General features: G+C 44.0%; 1 protein-coding gene across 1 annotated transcript; it reads right to left on the bottom strand.

Moving 5' to 3' along the window:
- Window positions 1–385: 385 nt before the first annotated feature.
- On the bottom strand, window positions 386–18,413 carry ACTA2 (actin, alpha 2, smooth muscle, aorta). Its single transcript, XM_027529471.1, has 9 exons — window positions 17,942–18,413; window positions 14,493–14,647; window positions 13,006–13,134; window positions 9,937–10,047; window positions 7,551–7,635; window positions 7,014–7,175; window positions 5,031–5,222; window positions 3,296–3,477; window positions 386–678 (listed from the first exon to the last, which is right to left on the bottom strand). The coding sequence occupies exons 2-9, from the start codon at window positions 14,619–14,621 to the stop codon at window positions 535–537; spliced, it is 1,134 nt and encodes a 377-aa protein (XP_027385272.1). The 5' UTR covers window positions 14,622–14,647; window positions 17,942–18,413; the 3' UTR covers window positions 386–534.
- Between the last annotated feature and the right edge of the window lie 277 nt (window positions 18,414–18,690).

The following is an 18,690-nucleotide window of genomic DNA, read 5'->3' as shown; positions in this document are numbered from 1 at the left end:
ATCCAAGTTTAATATCTCATATATAAAAAGTCATATATATGTATAATATATGTATGTATGTGTACGCAGGCTATCAGTCAGGCGGTTATAGAGAGCAAAGTTATATAATGACTTATCAGGTTGTGAAGTCAGTATGCACTATCCTATTGATACACTTTAATCCATGTTTATGTTTATCTCCTGTGTATCTTCAAATTTTTCCTGGTACAGCATTAGTTGGCACTTCTCACCTTAATGTAATTGTAGCCTTTCCTGGGAAACTTACACACCCTGGTTGTCATGTCCCTAGATGCACCACTAGAGGGAGCCACTCCATAACAGGTGAGGTCAGTCTAACCAAATCAACATGATCAGCCTGATGCTGATCCGAAGCCAAGGCTACAGATTACAGGTACCATATCTCAGATTTATTAAAAAACACATAGGTAACGAGTCAGAGCTTGGGCTAGGAATGATTTGAAAAAGAATTGAAGGCATTATTCCACAGAACATTCACAGTGTGTACTAGAGACAGACAAGAGAGCAGGGAGTGTCTTAGAAACATTTGCGGTGGACGATGGATGGCCCGGCTTCGTCGTACTCCTGTTTGCTGATCCACATCTGCTGGAAGGTGGACAGAGAGGCCAGGATGGAGCCACCAATCCAGACAGAGTACTTGCGCTCGGGAGGGGCGATGATCTGTTGGTCAGGATGAGAAAGGACCATTAGTGCACTAGAAGGGGAACTGGGGTTTCCAGCATGGTCAGGATTTGTGGCCCCGGCTGAACTTTCATGGGCCTTGGGGACAGTCTTGGCTGTTAGATGCTGAAACTGGACCCTAACCCATGGGGTGTGAATAGTTGTGGATTTATAGATTCTTCAATCAGCACCTTTGATTTCCCGGCTTCCTTTTATACCAGGGGTCACTAACCCTCGGGATCTAATGCCTGATGGTCTGAGGCGGAGCTGATGTAACAACACTAGAAATAAAGCGCACAATAAATGCACTTGAATCATCCCGAAACCATCCCCTAACCCCCAGTCCGTGGAAAAAATCGTCTTCCACAAAACCAGTCTCTGATGCCAAAAAGGTTGGGGACTGCTGTTAAACAATCTACTCCAAAACTTCTGACACTTCAGCTTCATTCAGCCTCAGTTCAGTTCAGTTCAGTCGCTCAGTTGTGTCCGACTCTTTGCAACCCATGAATCGCAGCACACCAGGCCTCCCTGTCCATCACCAACTCCTGGAGTTCACTCAAATTCATGCCCATCGAGTCGGTGATGCCTACTATCAGGCAAATGGAAAGCTGGCCCCCAATTCTGCATAACCTCCACTTAAGCCCTGACATTGTCCCTGATTCCTATCAGCTGTTCTTCAGAGCTCAGCACAACACATACGCTCTGTGGACACAAACACCAGTAACTTCCAGGGGAACTTTTAACGGTGTCAGAATTTCTGGCCGTATAAGAACTTACTGTAAGACCTGATTAAGTCTACCAAGAGGCACTGTTTAACACTGAGGGATCCATTGCTGGTGGGATGAAGATTCCCCTGGGATAGGTCTCAGCTAAGCTTGCACTGGCTGGCCCTACCTGCATGAACCGGCCTGGCACGCAAGGACATGCTGACGTTTCTTAAATCAATGAATGGTTTAGGCCCAAAGAGCAGTGATTCAGAACAAGGGTACATCTACCTTGATCTCTGCTCTCTGGTTCTAAATATAGCTAGAGTTGAGTAAGTCTAAATTCCACATCAGACTTGGATACTTAGGTAGAAATAAATATTGACCAATAGATAAGATATTTCTGAAACTGTGGTGAAAGGGTTTAATTTCTCTTTATTCCTTGAGCTCTGGTTGAACATTTATTTTTAATGCAAGGGGCTGATATTTACTGAGAACTTACTATCTGCCAAGCACTTTGCCCAGCATTTTACATGTACTATCTCATTTAATCTTCATAACCACCTTGAAGAATAAGGACGGAATCTGTCCCGTATTCTAATGAGGAAACAAACTGAGCGAGGTTTAAGTAATTCACCTTGGTCACACCGACTGGTACAAGTAAGACCCAATATGCAAACCAGGACCTCTCCCAGGTGTTTTTCTTTCTGTTTTGTTTTAGAAATAACCTTTCAGTTTTAGATACTTTTAGATTTACATACGAGTGGTACAGACAGTACAGAATCCCCACAGACCACCCCCCAACCCCATTCAGTTTCAATTTCCCATAATGTCACCACCTTACTGTCCCAGGTTTTCAATGGTTTGCTCTCACCACACTGGAGCTCAAAATTCTACACTCATTTCTATTCAAGACTCCAAGGCTGGAAAACTAGAAACTACCCAACTCTGGCTGGGTGTCTATCATCCGAGGAACACAAATCCTCAGAAAACAGGCTCTCTCCTCTCACCCCACAGTCCCTCCTCGCCTGTAATGTGGAGAGAGAGTGTGCTTCAGTCTAGCACACCCTGTTATGTTAGCTGCAGACTCTTTCCTTAAAAAAAGAGACGGGAGCGCAAATAACAGAGAACTTGTCTGAATAGCTCTCGTGCGTGTGAACTGCACCCCGAGTGCCCTTTCTCCCGCTCCCTGGGACATGGATCAGAGGGTCCCAGCCTGGCCTCCTGATTTCAGAGTAACAGTAGCCTTTGCGAAGTCACCGGCCACATGTTAGCTTGCCTCCAAAGAATGATAGCCTTTTAATCTGAGTTCCTCTGACTGACTCAAAACGCACACAGTGTAAGGGTCCTGCTGGCTCAGGGAGTGAGTTTGGCCATCCTGGGGTCATGCTGCAGTTTGGAGCACTCGTTTCAAAAGGTGCATCAGAAAGAGAGATGAAGATAAAGTTCCAATTCCTGGCTGCCGAGATGGAATCACATTTAGTACTGAAAGAGGAGTATACTACTGAATCTACAGGATTTATACCTGTTTAGAAAGGTCTGGCTCACCTGTAATGTTTATAATGCTCTATACATGAGATGCACCACTTTCATGATGAGGAAAAACAACGTATTGTGTATTTCAATGAGATATGGGCACATGAGTGGCTCTATTGACCTTTTCCTGCGTCCGCTGAAAGTAGCCGACTGACATGGCTAAGTATTGATTAAACTTTGTACAAGATAATTCAACTCCTCTATGAATGGAACTGACTTAGACCCTTTAAAGGATGATACTTGAGGACTTTTACCCACTGCCTAGCTCTAAGACCCATAAGTGTATGCAACCAAGATGCAGCCTCTGCAGAATCCCTCACTTCTGGTTATAAGCTTGGCATTGCCAGCAGCTATAAGGGTCTGTCACAGAGCTTTACCTTGATCTTCATGGTGCTGGGGGCCAGGGCCGTGATCTCTTTCTGCATGCGGTCAGCAATGCCGGGGTACATGGTGGTACCCCCGGAGAGGACGTTGTTAGCATAGAGGTCCTTCCTGATATCAATATCACACTTCATGATGCTGTTGTACGTGGTCTCGTGGATGCCAGCAGACTCCATCCCTGGAAAAGAGACACAGGTTGTGGTCCTTGGGTGATAAAGAAAACCCAGGCTGACATGGAAGATGGTATGAGCAACTGGATGATCTTACACTAGACCACAGCTTGGCAGGCACAATGCTCTAGCTGCCACCATCTCAGGACTGAAAGACGCTTGAAATGTCCCAGGTCCTCCTACCATTTGTCTAGGGAGGAAGCCCTGCTTCGGCATCTCTGGAAGGGTGAGAGGCTACAATATCACAGTCCTCAGTCTTAATAGACTCTCTACTATAAATGATTCAAATAAAAAGCAAAGCCTTCAAATTCCCAAAGCCTTGAGAAGGTCCCAGGCTGAGCTAATGCCACAGCTGTTGCTCTGCTGCTGGTGCTGCTAAGTCGCTTCAGTCGTGTCCGACTCTGTGTGACCCCCATAGACGGCAGCCTACCAGGCTCCCCCGTCCCTGGGATTCTCCAGGCAAGAACACTGGAGTGGGTTGCCATTTCCTCCTCCAATGCATTAAAGTGAAAAGTAAAAGTGAAGTCGTTCAGTCGTGTCCGACTCTTAGCGACCCCATGAACTGCAGCCCACCAGGCCCTCCGTCCATAGGATTTTCCAGGCAAGAGTACTGGAGTGGGGTGCCATTGCCTTCTCCCAGCTGTTGCTCAGAACTCCCAAATCTCTCCTTGACTGTTGTCATGTTCTCACCCCTCAAAGCTAAATGGTGCTGGAACATTCGAAATAGGTTTCATTTTATTTGGACAAAGACTCATTTTTCTTCAACCTTGATATTTTTTTGTCTGAATTTCTTGTTAATTTCTGACATGGGTCTTTTGAAAAGAACCTCCAGATGGCTCTTCATCTTTTACAGTTTTATGATATACTACTAATCATGCTTAGTAATGGATTACTGCCAATATGAGTTTGGGTAAACTCCGGGAGTTGGTGATGGACAGGGAGGCCTGGCGTGCTGCGGTCCATGGAGTCAGACACGACTGAGCGACTGAACTGAACTGAACATCCAATCAGCACGGAGTGCACTTAGTGCCCCCGCCCCCACACATCTCATTTTAAAGATGAGGACACTTTTTACAAATGAAGACATTTTACAGATGACGCTCCAGGAGGCAACATTATGAAAGGAGAACTAAGATTCACACCCAGGCTCACCTCTCTATAAACAACTATGCGAACCTGTCTCCCAAGGTCAATGCTAATGTAGGAACGGACATCTCCAATTTTCTTTTCCCCTGTTATTTCCAGAGTCAGCATTCAACCCATCCTTCCGGTGGCTCCGCTGTCTCCTAAGCATGGACAGTATCTGATTCTTTCACCATAAACCATGCACCAAGAATGCTTCAGCTAGACTACAACCTAAACAATGTTTTCTTAAAAAGAAAACTCCTTTCATGGCTTCTTTATGTCTTCTCACTTTAAAAACGTGACATTCTTTCCCTTGCCCTGGCTCAGAGGTGCCCTTTTGGCCCCTGTCACATGTTGCCACACGCAGAAGGGAGCTGGGGGCTGAGACTGGCTGGTGGAAGGAGGGGAGGGTGCTCTCCCCGGGTGTGCTGCCTACCGATGAACGAGGGCTGGAACAGGGTCTCGGGGCAGCGGAAACGCTCATTCCCGATGGTGATCACCTGCCCGTCAGGCAGCTCATAGCTCTTCTCGAGGGAGGAGGAGGATGCGGCAGTGGCCATCTCATTCTCAAAGTCCAGGGCTACGTAGCACAGTTTCTCCTTGATGTCCCGGACAATCTCACGCTCAGCTGTCAATGAGACACAAACATGGTGGCCAACCTTGAGATTTGCACAGGTGGTAAAAATCCACCTGCCCTACAGTACTTACAATACAGGTTTCTCCCTGAAAGTGTATATTCTATTCTGCAACCCCAAATCCATGAGGACAATTAAATTATAGGTCCATTAGGGAACCACTTCTGTTCCCAGCAAAGTGCTTCCCACAGAGAAACTTCTAAGCAGATAATGTCCAGACAGTGCATGGTAGAATGAAAATGAGCTGGCTAGCGACAGACAAAGAGCAGGAATCCTTTTGGACGTTAACTTTTTTGCATGATTAATTAATGACTCTGTTATATGTTATATATATATCATATATAACATATATATATATGTTATATGTTATATCTGTTATATAACAGTTTGTTATATTGGATTTTCAGTTGACCAGGAAGATTCATGCCGAAACAGTCCCTTAGAAGCACCTACAGTTTTAAAAAGCTCTGAAGACCCATGTTGTCTGACCTGGGTGGATCCCAACTCAAGTCCTTGGAAAACTCATCACCTTCCAGAAAGAGGCTCAGGACCAGTCCCAGTAGAGAAGGTCCCAGTGGTGCATGGAAGAAGTGGGTGGGCAGACCCTTTTCTGACTCCTGTCCTCTGAAGTTCTAAACTATTGGTTTTACCCAGGCCCCTGGGAACTTTTTGGAGGCTTCTTGGAATTCCTCAGAGAGGGCAGAGAAGGGTCAGAATTCATTCAACTCTCTATTCCAGAAGGAGATTTTTAAATTGTCAGGGCTCAAGTCTGGAGTCTAGGATAAGTCTTGGGCATGTCCAAAAACCTGAACATTTGGACAAGAGCAAATTGGCCAGGGAAGGGCAGGCAGCCAGGGTCAAGGGCGCTGAGGTCGTCCTGATGTCTCTAGGACTCTCTGCCTCTGCCTCTTATAGAGAGAGACCAAGGGTACCAGTTTAGTCGGAAGACAAACATGTCATTGCCTGCTGGGTTGGTATTACTAATCCCTAACAAGTAAGTATCTCATGCTTCCTCAGGACCAGGAATTCCATGATCACATTTACTACTCCCAACATCCTTGGTGAGAAAGTAAATGATTACTCCCATTTTACAGACAGCCTGTGGCTTAGTGGACTTGGGCATCTTGTCCCAGGTCACACAGTTAGTGAGCAGCAGAACTGGGACCCAAGCCCTGTCAAGATGTTTCCAAAGACTGCCAATCACCATGCCATACTATTTTCAGGCTCTTTTCATATTAATTTTTTTGGAGTATAGTTGCTTTACAATGTTGTATTAGTTTCTACTGCACAGCAAAGTGATTCAGCTATACATACACATATAATGTGCTCTTTCTCTCTGGATTCCTTCCTATTCAGGTCACGGTGGAGTATCAAGTAGAGTTCCCTTTGCTATACAGTAGGTTCTCACTAGCTATCTACTTTCCACATAGTATCAGGAGTGTATATATGTCGATCTCCATCTCCCAATTCCTCCCCTATTTTCAGTCTCTATGTGTGAATGGAAGGGATTAAAAATGTTCAAATAATGCAACTCTGACAAGCTCATAATACCTGATGGTTAAAACTATTCTTCTCAAGGAAATGGTGTAATCATTTTGTGGTAAGGAAATGGCGCAATCCTTTTGTGGTTACACATAGCAAAATAGTCGGAGCTTTGCCCTGGGCATTAAAGTCAGGTCTCGCTGTCTGCAAGGCTCCCTCCCACTGTTTTCTCAGATAGTCACCAGGTCAGGGAAGAACACCCCGCCCCAATGACCCCTCCCTTTATGTCCCTCAGGCCTCACCGGTGGTCACGAAGGAATAGCCTCGCTCGGTCAGGATCTTCATGAGGTAGTCGGTGAGATCTCGGCCAGCCAGGTCCAGACGCATGATGGCGTGGGGCAGGGCGTAGCCCTCATAGATGGGCACGTTGTGGGTGACACCATCTCCAGAGTCCAGCACAATGCCTGGGGGACAGTTGTGCACGACAAGTCACCAGGGGAGCTGGTGTATGGTCACTTACTGGTCTAGTAGAAGGGGAATTTCTAACCCTTTTATTTGAAAGGAAGGAAGGCATCTGATAGGAAAAGAGAGCTGAGGCAGGGCTAGGTAAAGAAAAGAAAGAGACAAAAAAACAGGAAGAGGGAAACAATAGAAGTCCTCCTGGAAATACAAGTTAAAGGGCTTATTTTCAAAGGTGAGAAGAAGCCCTCAAGGGGTGGGAATTAACTCTGTCAATTCTAAATACCCCCAGTCCATCACAACACACATGTTTATAAACCATTCGATCCTGTAACTGATGGTGTACTCAACCAGGGCCTTCACCCGGCCCAGCCACCTACCAGTTGTGCGTCCAGAGGCATAGAGGGACAGCACCGCCTGAATAGCCACATACATGGCTGGGACATTGAAAGTCTCAAACATAATCTGCAAAGCAAGCCAAAGAGATGAGTTAATGATGCTGCCAGTATCATCAAGCAGGCACAAGAGAGCATCTTGTTGATGACTGCAGATGGGCCCACCTGGTTCTGGGCAGAGGAAACTAAAGTAAAGGAGGGTCAGAGAAGCCTTGGTTACTGGTCGAGGAGAAAGGAAGGTGTAAATGGAGAGACCACCGTACCGGTGACCTGGTGTCATGGCGGGTGGAAGGGACAGTGTGCACACATGACCAGCCAGGTATTAGGAGGGTCTAGTTTCTGGTCCTGGCCCTGACTTGAACGTGACCTGGAGAATTCACCAAACTAACAACTGACTAATGTGGGCGGCCTGTGGGATCTTTGTTCCCCAACCAGGGATCGAACCCAGGCCCTGAACAGTGAAAGCACAGAGCCTAAACCACTGAAGCTCAGACTGGTTGAGATGAACCCCATTCTGTGATCTGTCTGAGATTCCATTTAATCTGTTCAACTTTTTTCTGTAGTTGCTGTGTCAATGTCAGCCCTAGAGTCTGAGGCCATTCTAGCTGCAGTGAAGGAGTCCTGATTGCTGGAAGAAAGAACTGCCTGCTGGTAACAGAGAACCAGATATGAATGTTGATGTGGTGGTTCATGCCGTCCAGAGCATAGTTAGCACCAGAGCCCCTCCAGGTCATGTGTTGGAAATGTGTGCCCATGGAGAGGCCCATAGGCCTCCATCTCTCCATCTGCAAAACCCTCTCTGGTCTATTAACCAGAGTAAACATCTAGCATAGTTTGCTGCTGCAGCTGCTGCTGCTGCTAAGTTGCTTCAGTAGTGTCCGACTCTGTGCCCCACAGATGGCAGCCCACCAGGCTCCCCCATCCCTGGGATTCTCCAGGCAAGAACACTGGAGTGGGTTGCTATTTCCTTCTCCAAGGCATGAAAGTGAAAAGTGAAAGTGAAGTCGCTCGGTCGTGTCTGACTCTTAGTGACCCCATGGACTGCAGCCTACCAGGCTCCTCCATCCATGGGATTTTCCAGGCAAGAGCACTGGAGTGGGTTGCCATTGCCTTCTCTGAGCATAGTTTGTTAGAGGGCCATAATTCCCAACTATTCGTTTTTACCATTCACTGGGAAAAAAGCTCCCTTAAGAAACAGCATCTCTTGCGTCATGAGTCCTTTCCAGACACACAGATGTTCCCCTGCAGAAAACAGCTGCTAGTGTGTTGATGAGGCATCCAGAGCTCTTCCAAGAAAAAGGCTTTGCAGTGTTTATGTTTATTATTCTCTGAGGTCAAAAGATTGTGGGCCAAATCCAAGCTCTGACACTTCTAACTGTGTGACCTTGGGACCATCACCTAATGTACTGAAGTCTCAAATTCTTCATTTATATTGGTCGTGGTTTAGTTGCTAAGTCTGACTCTTACAACCCTATGGAGTATATAGCCCACCAGGCTCCTTTGTCCATGGGATTTTCCAGGCAAGAATACTGGAGAGGGTTACTATTTCCTTCTCCAGGGGATCTTCCTGACCCAGGAATAGAACTTGGGTCTCCTGAATTGCAGGCAAGATTCTTTACTGACTAAGCCACCAGGGAAGCCTTCATTTATATTATTAGGATAATAATAGCTCATGCTTTAAGTTAAGATTTAAAGAGACAATCTGTATAAAATGCTTAGCCTAGTGCTTAACCATAACAAGCATGAAGTTGACACTAGGTGTATTTATTAAGCAGCTCATCCAAACTGGAAACTTTGTCTGGATGATGGAATAGATAGTCTCCTGTTCCAAAATCTCTGAGCTTCAGAAAGTCACAATAAAGATAATAATAAATACCTGTTTAGTGTTTATCATACCAGGTACCATGAAACACATTTAGCATTTGTCTCATTAATCTTCAAATCGTTTGAAAAATAATAGTACTAATATTATTCTCAGCATATGGACAAGGAAACTGAGTCTATGAAAATTAAGTGGATATTTTAAAGTCACACAGCTGATAAGTGACGTATCGAATCTTCAAACTGGGATCTGACTCTAGGAGCAAAATTCTCCATTGTATGTTATCCTGCACTTTGAAATGACTTCTCCTTAGAAGCTTTAAACCTAAACATGTGGCCTTTTCAGTTAAATCTGGAGTTTCCTATTGCTCTTGGAGCCAAGGGGCCATTCCTGCAGTAAGGATCTCTGATGCCAGTGGCCTTGGGAATCCAGGAAAGTTGTCAGCCTTCGAGTGGACTGTTGGGTGGGCCTTTTATCTGCTATTCTGTACAACCCCCTTCAAGGACGTCCTCCAAGCCCCAAAGTGCTGGGTCCTAGAGTGGTATTTACCTGGGTCATTTTCTCCCGATTGGCCTTGGGGTTCAGGGGCGCCTCGGTGAGAAGGGTTGGATGCTCTTCAGGGGCAACACGAAGCTCGTTGTAGAAAGAGTGGTGCCAGATCTAGGGGACCAAGGAGAAGCACAGCAATGAGGCGCAGCAGAGGCACGACACCCCTCGAAAAGGGGCCAGAAGGAGCAGGTGAAACCAGGTCCAAACACAAGGGCTCATTACGTGCCTGCGTTTTTACAGGTGCAGAGACTCAAGCTTAGAGACTACAAGGAACTTCCCTGAGAATTCACACCCAGTAAGTGAATGAGCAAAAACCCAAGCCCAGGTCTACGAGGCAGGAAAGGGTGGTGGTTAGGGACATAGGCTCTGGAGTGAAACCTGGTTCAAATCCCGGCTTAAGCACTTCTTGGTTATATGAGTGTAGGCAAATTTTAACCCTTCCCTGCAACAATCTCTTCATGGGGAATATAAAAATGATTCATGTCTTTGTGAGACTAAAATCAGGGAACCCTGGAATTAATATTTAGCCCAGTGCCTGGCCCAGAGCAAATGCTGCCATTATTCAACTATATCTTCTTTACCCACTGGTGCTCACTGAGTCGTGTCCAACCCTTTGCAAGCCCATGGACTGTAGCCCACCAGGCTCCTCTAGCCACAGGATTTTCCTGGCAAGAATACTGGAGTGGGTTTCCATTTCCTCCTCCAGGGGACCTGCCTGAGCCAGGGATCAAACCCATGTCTCTCGTGTCTCCTGCATTGCAAGCAGAAGCTTTACTGCTGAGCCACCAGGGAAGCCCCCACTTTAATTAATATTCATGGGCAAGTGACTTAGTGTAGCAAGTAAAAGAACAAATGAATGAATATATGAATGGATGAATGAAGCAGGTCTGAAAACCTAATGGTTATTTTTAATATTTAAGGGCATTTTCCACCCCTCCATTCCTCTTTTTGCTCCCCAGGGTTGAAAGACGCCTACCCTGGTTGGCACACACTGGACCTTTCATTCATGGACAGACCTTGGCCTTCAGGTGTTTCCCCAAAAAGCCAGTGCCTGTTTCTAGCACGATGTACTTTGAATATGCTTGTGTTTGCTTCATGGTTAAGCATGCGCTTTATTTTTATTTTTTGAGCTGTTTCTTTTTGTAATTTAATTTTTATTTTATATTGGAGTATAGTCAATTTACAATATTGTATTAGTTTCAGGTGTACCGATAAGTGATTCAGTTATACTGAAAAGTCTTTTTCAAATTCTCTTCCCATATAGATTATTGTAGAATATTGAGTAGAGTTCTCTGTAAGCATCCTTTTTAACCCTGGATGCCATAAAAAACAAACTGTTGTGAAAAGAGTTCAGGTGATTAATTATTTTTAAAAGCCCCCAAATTCTCCAGTAGTGCCTGAAATATTAAATTCATTCAGAATTGAAACAAAATAAAAACAAGAACTGCTAGTGAAAGTTTGTACATTAACAAAAGCTAGATTGACTTTAAAGATTCTTTATCTTGTTGCAGTTTCTTTGGTTTTGAATTTGCGGTTTCTAGAAAGGAAATGAGACTCCTGAAAGTTCTACTCCTTTGATGGAGTAAAAGCAACACAGTGCTCAAGAAATTAAAAAAAAAAAAAAAGAAATGCTGCCAATCTCATTGAATACCGTGGATACTCTGAAACATCGTTAGAAACCAACCAATCTCTCTCTCTCCCCACTCTGTCTCTCTTCTCTCTCTCTCTCCAGAAGACACTTTACATTTTAGAAATGACAGTATGCTTCATTTGTTTTTGTCCATGTGAATCCCTTCTGTGATGCTGCCAGCTGCATGGAGAAAGTCTTAAAAGAGAATTTTCTCATCGCTATTCTTATCTCCTCCTCAGTGTCTCCTGCAGTCTCACCCAAATCCAGACTCTTAGACTCAGCAAACCTAATGAAACACATTCTTTTGTACAGCAGCAGAGGTTTCAGCATTACCACTGATAAATTCTAGCAACATTATTTTCTTTTAAAGACTATTCTCATTTAAAATCGTGAGAGACAGTATGTGTGTGTATCTGTGTGTGTGGAGCTGACAGATATATAAAAGTCCAGATTTTCTGGTTCTAACATATTTGCCGCATTTAAAAATTTAAGTCACTTTCTCATTATTTCTTCTGCTTTTTCTTTGATCACTTTGTTTCCATGATGCTTAAGAGCAAACATCAAAATCCTCGGATTTAACTCTTCTCATTAGCTCTTCTATATGGGTCTGGGAGAGAAAGACTTCACTTAATGCCACTCAGGGAGATATTTTTTGAACTGTTTATTTAAAAATTTGTGTTGGTTGCTTGTGCTTCAATATGTTGAGGGACATTTTAAGAATGTACAAAATCTACAATGTCACAGCCCCTTTTCTACAGAGAAAACTAAAAGCAAAAAAAAAAAAAAGAAGAACAACTAGTTTTTTTTTTAATGTTCAGGGTAAATTAATGAAAAACTTTCAGGAGTGGGTGGGTGAAGGCTCTTCCCAGCTCTTCCATCCCTTGTTATCCTGTTTGAAGCCCATACAGTGCTTGTCCTTGGAGGGCAAGCCAGTTGTCTGAGCAATAGATTATAATTCCCACCACTGTCAAAGGACTACTGTTCTCATTTTTAGAGCTAGCTCCCTCTGTGCCACGCTTAGTCGCTCAGTTGTGTCCGACTCTCTTCAACCCCATGGACTGCAGCCCACCAGGCTCCTCTGTCCGTGAGATTCTCCAGGCAAGAATACTGGAGTGGGTTGCCATTTCCTCCTCCAGGGGATCTTCCCCACCCAGGGATCGAACCCATATCTCTTGCATCTCCTGCACTGGCAGGCAGATTCTTCACCACGAGCACCACCTGGGAAGCCCATCTGCCTCTAATTGGTTTCTAAACCCTCGTAGTCAAGGAATTTGCTTTTTAAAATAAAGTTCAGAATTTTAAAAATTCAGTTAGTAATAATCTAGAAGGATCACCACAAGTAAAAGCACAGCCAGGCAAAGTGAGCCTGTTCTTTTCCCCAGCAGTAGCCAGACGTTTGAGATCCGGGCCACAGGAACTAGCCATGCCTCTCCCAGTACCTTTTCCATGTCGTCCCAGTTGGTGATGATGCCGTGCTCTATTGGGTACTTCAGGGTCAGGATTCCTCTTTTGCTTTGTGCTTCATCACCCACGTAGCTGTCTTTCTGTCCCATTCCCACCATCACTCCCTAAAAAGTTCAACACATTCCAAGTCAGCCTCTCTCAGAACTTGTGAACTGATTACTCTCCAAACACAAAGGGTTAAATCATTGCAATGAAAGTCCTTCCAGTACCAGCAACGACCCGCTGATCCTATAGTCACTGAGCTCTTAGGAAACATCCCTTAGATGATTTGAAACAGGCCTGAACAGGCCTACAAATAGCAGAGAACCCTGAGGGTAAGGCGACTTTGTTATTTATCTTCTGTGTTCCTTCATGAGCTCTCTTAGGGCAAAGATTGTATCTGTCTTGTTTGCCACTAAGACAAATTGCCTGGCGTGTATCTGCCACTCAATCATTATTTGTTGAATGGATATACAAAATTTTACACATTAGTTAAATGGCATTTTGCCTCTCATGAATCCTTTAAACTGTACGTTTCGAACTGTCACCTACTCAAGAGTATATCTAATCATTATAAGCAAAAGCATTATTTCTACAAATGACCACTCAGTACTTGGTTTCTAATAGATAAAATCATACTGATCAATATTACCCTATCTGCCTAAACTAGTGGGATGTATTTTTTTAGTCATTAATATGAATCTTTAGGAAAAAAAGAATCCTCATGACTAAAATTTAAAATTGCATTGGAGTGACAGAATTGCAAAACAGGTGGGGCTCCTATAGTTCCTTAAGAAGTGATTTTTGCAAAATATCTTGGTTGTAAAAGTTCAACAAAGAGACAGAGTTCTTTCCCTGGGGAAGGCTTCTATTATGTCTTCTTGTGAATTGATGCCAGATCAAAAGTCTAAATATCAATCAGATAGGCTCAATGTGCAAAATACATTTCTGATGTGAAAGGAGAATTTCTGGGATGAAGCTCTCACCTTTTACCCTGTGGCTGCCATCCATATTTTCTTTCTATATAATGTTGTGTAAAATTACCATATGTCTATCCACATGTATTTCGTTGACATCTAACAGATGTAAAATTACATTGGGTAACAACGCTTACTTTCATTTCACATTAGGTTCTTTGAGAATGAGCAACCTGACTTTTTACTGTAGCTTCTTTCCATAGAGTAGCTATGGAATACATCAAATCACTCATAGATATTTCTGATGCTGATGACCATGGTTACATTTAGACAAAAACGATTTATGAAAAAAAAAAAAAAAAGTCTCCCACCAGGTAATCTGTCAACAATGTATATGAAATGGGCACTTATCTCTGGACCTCAGTCATCAGAGGCACATTTCTAACAAAGTTACATAATTTCTAGGCAGAGAGCAACAATCTATGAATATCCATGGACACAGAGACATAGAGGAACCAAATCTATATGGCTTTGTTTCTCTCTGCTTCAGAGAGAATTTTGCTCACCTGATGTCGAGGACGTCCCACGATAGATGGGAAAACAGCCCTGGGAGCATCATCCCCCGCAAAGCCGGCCTTACAGAGCCCAGAGCCATTGTCACACACCAAGGCGGTGCTGTCCTCCTCCTCGCACATCTCGGCTGGAGCTGCTTCACAGGGTCCTAAAGGGATCAGGGAGGAAGCCAACGCAGGGGTGATCCAGCAGTCTTGGAGCTTACCTGACCACTCCCACCTTCCAGCCGGAGTTAAGACTCCTCCTCTGTACTCCTAGAGCGCCCTCTGCTGATCTTATCTAACACACCATTTATCTCAAAGCACGTTGATTAGACCGTAATCTTAAATTCAGACTTGTCCATTCATACAGGAGGTCTCCAGCACAGGAACATCACGTGTGCTATAAGCACTTTAAAGATTGACTAAGCAAGTGAAGGAATGAACCACTGCAGAACACAGATGGAATATTGGCCCACGAGATCTGATCTCACAGGGACAAGTCACCCGTCATTTGTTAATGAAGTACCTAGAATTTGCTGTCTGTATATACCCATACTCATATTTTTCTAGATATGCTATAAATTAAAATTTTTTTCCAAAAAAGTAGATTTTGAGGAATGAGCAGCATGTGAATTTTGGAAGTACTGAAACATTTCATGTAAAAAATGTTTAAAAGAATATTCTCTTTTGGATCCGGGGGACTTTAATTTTACACAAGGGTAAAATTAAAGCCCTGAGGAACCAATCAAAGTGTCTTAAGGAGGGGCTTAAAATTTTAGGGGTCACAGTCATTCCATTAATAAAAATCACTGCTAACCTCTAAGTCCAACTAGGCAGAGTGAGTCCAAAAAATTACATATCATGCAGTAGAATGTTCTATTGTCCTTAAGAAATATAAATAAAAGGATAAGTTATGGGTCATTCTTATGCAACACTAGGCTTGAGGTATGCGTTGTATGATCCCATTAAAATGTATTGTGATGCACTAGAAAAAAGATGAATCATATTTACCAAGATGTTGATGGGGGTTATTTTTGAAGTGGTGGATATTCTAGGTGTTTTACATGAAACCCTGGGTTCTGTGATATTTTCTAAATAGATCGAGCATATATTCTTTCAGTAAGAACACAGTATTTTAAATATCCCACGTTTAAGCTTGAATTGCATGACAAAATTTGGAAGGTTGGAGCAAAAGTAACAACTTAAAGATTTGGGAAATTGAAGGCTTATTAGAGAACATTTTCGTTTAATATCCTCATTTCTACAAATGAGAAAACTCAGGAGAAGTGATTTGCCAAAAAACATGAACCTCACCTTAGAGGACATAACTTAAAATCCAGGACACTTGCTATCATTGCCAACTGACAGACAAGGAAATCAAGACTCAAGGAGTTGAAGTGACTTGTCCAGATCTCAAAAGTGGTAAAGTTGGGACAGCAAAGATTATAGCATCCAATGATTATGGTCTTGGACTCTGGAGTCTCACTGCCTGGATTTGAGTGTGGGTTTCACCACTTAGAAGCTATGTGATTTAGTAAGTTATTTAATATCTCTGAATCAGTCTCTTTATCCATCTATGAAAGAACAATAATATCCATGTGTAGTGCATAGAATCTTATGGGGATTAGATATTTTAAAGTATTTAAAATAATTGATAGTGGCATATACATTATGAATTCTCAGTAAATACTATTTTTAAATTATCAATTTAAATTATAATTATTGTGTGATTATTATCATTATCCAGATCTTTTTATTTCTAGTCTTGGCTTCCTTTCCACACTACTTCCAGGCTTAGGACAGAGATCTTCAACTTGTAGATTCTACTTGTAAGAATAGAAAATGTAACTTATAAGTGGCTGACTCTTTCCTTTCCCACCCTTCCCTTCCCTTTCCAGGCACTGAATTGTGTTTGGCAGTCATGTGACTTGGCTTCCTTCCTAGCAGATCAAGAAGTAAGGAGAGAGGTGATAAATTTAAGGGAGATGAGGCAGAAGAAGCAGCCTGAGGCAAGTGTCAGAGGTGGCCAGCACCAGATCAGTACCCTCTCTGGATGTGCTAAGCAGACTTTCCAAACCAAAAGGAAGAGCTGAAAACAGGATAAAATATTCAGAATTAGGAGACTTTGAAAATGTGATGGTTTGAACACCAGGAATACACGTCTTTAGTAACCCTTTCCTTGGGCAAGAAAGGTTTGGGGGAGTGTCAGAATGCACTGCAGAAGAAATAGATTGAACCCTCAACATGCAGGGGAAAAAAACCCAAAATTTAGTAAATGTGCTTTTATTTGACAAAAAAAAAAAAATCTAGGAAGAATCTTAAAATCTCTAAACCAAGCACTGTCGTTAGAGAAATCTGTATGCCCCAGAAAGAAGCTGGCTGAATGGTTTACAACTCTTATCTAACCTGATGAGCAGCTGGGTTTGGAGCAAAGCATTTCCTAATTAGGTAAAACCCACTAGAATGTCTGCTCTTGGAACAGCACCCAGGTCAGGGGGGTTTGCTCCAACTGACTGGAGTGCATCTTGTGCCAAAAATGAGGAGCTAGTGGGAGGGGAACACTCCAGTTCCCAGCTCCACGGTCTTGAAACACAAACCATATTTAGTCATGAATCACAAAATGGAAGGAAAAATCTTAGCGTGAAAACCCCAGTCGCGGCCGGAGCTGCCAAACCCTGATTCACAGTGAAGATCAGCCTGGGGTGGCGAGGCTGGCTCCGTGGTCCCGCCTGGCTGAGAAATGCAAACCATCCCATAGGCTGAAATGCAAACAGCTGTCAGTTGCACGCCAGCTCCCTCCCTCTTTATTCACCAAGATTCAGTTGAGTTCCTGCTATGCTCTGCTGCAAACCAACCAAGGGAGACGCATATACCCTGAACTGCAAGCTCACAGTTACACTCAAGAGACTTTCCCATAGAAGATACCACCAATGAGAGCCAGAGGAACCCAGATGCAAATACACAAAGAGCCAATATCAAAGGCTAGGCAGCTAACTTCTGTTCAGTTCTAAACTCCACTGTCAAGACACCACAGTTGCACCCAAAGTACAGTCCAGTGAAAAATCCCCATACCAAATCTGAACCACAAGCAGATACTGGAGTTTCCAGTGTCTAAATATACATCGTTATGTAGCTGACTGCAGACAGCTAGACTGCACCTCTGAAATGCACTGCAAGACCGGGGCTGCTGGTTTAATATAAACAAATTTTGCAGGTGACACTCATAGATTTCATTCCATCTTCCTCACCCCTTCCTCCCTCACACAGGCTGCATCTTAGCTTTGTTTTTGAGGTTAGATAATTATAGCTAAAGGCTACAATCGTGTTAGTAGTACAATCCTCATTCAAACATTTCTGAGCGTGTGAGTCTGGCTAAAATCTCCATAGATGACATCTGATTATACTGGGAAATGTCAGAGCTGCTGGAATCTAAGTCACATCTCTGGGCCGGTGCCACTTACCCTGAAAGTTCTCGGCTGGGCTTCTCCGCTCTGGGTGGTGTTCTGGAAAGCTGAAGGCTGGAGGGTTATATAGCCCCTTGGCCTGTTCCCCTCCCACTGGCTTCCCAAACAAGGAACAAAGACGGACTCAAGCCCTCTGTGGAGTCTAACACAACCATATAGGGACCTCAGCACAAAACTCTCTAATCTGGGTGGCCGGAGGCCTGGGTCTTTTCCACCGCATTCCACTGCTCTGCTCATGAAACGGGAGGCAGCTCAGCTGCCTGTGGGAGATAAACACCCCCAGCCTCCAGAACAACTGCTGAAATGCCCAGAGATACAGAGCGAGCCTCAGGGGGCATAGGCAGGCACGGTTCACACATTCCTCAGGAGATGCCAACCAGCTGTCAGGCTAGTGTTTCATTTCGGGGCATTTCCTCATGAACTGAGCACAGAAAGCAGCAGCCTCTGAGGAGTAGGGACTTTAAAAAGTTCTCCCGCAAATGGGGCCTGCAATGAACAAAGAGATGCTTCAGTGGTTCAGAAGTATGGAGATGGTGTGAGGATCACCAGCGCTGGGTTTGTGAGTCAAGTCTGTGGGGGTGTTAATGGAAGCAGGAACTGCAGGGGAGCAGGCTGGAGGGCCCGTGTCTCACAGAGGCGCTTCCAAGTCTGCACAGTCTTAACCATTTTGGTTCCTGGTTTATTAGCGGTGTCTGCTATTTTGTCCTGACCCGTGTAGCAGCATGCTGAGGGTCATCCTTCCAGCA

Source organism: Bos indicus x Bos taurus, chromosome 26 (assembly GCF_003369695.1).
Source record: "Bos indicus x Bos taurus breed Angus x Brahman F1 hybrid chromosome 26, Bos_hybrid_MaternalHap_v2.0, whole genome shotgun sequence".
Taxonomy (NCBI): domain Eukaryota; kingdom Metazoa; phylum Chordata; class Mammalia; order Artiodactyla; family Bovidae; genus Bos; species Bos indicus x Bos taurus.
The sequence above is the reverse complement of the archived record's forward strand: the minus strand, read 5'-3'. Positions and strand labels throughout refer to the sequence as shown.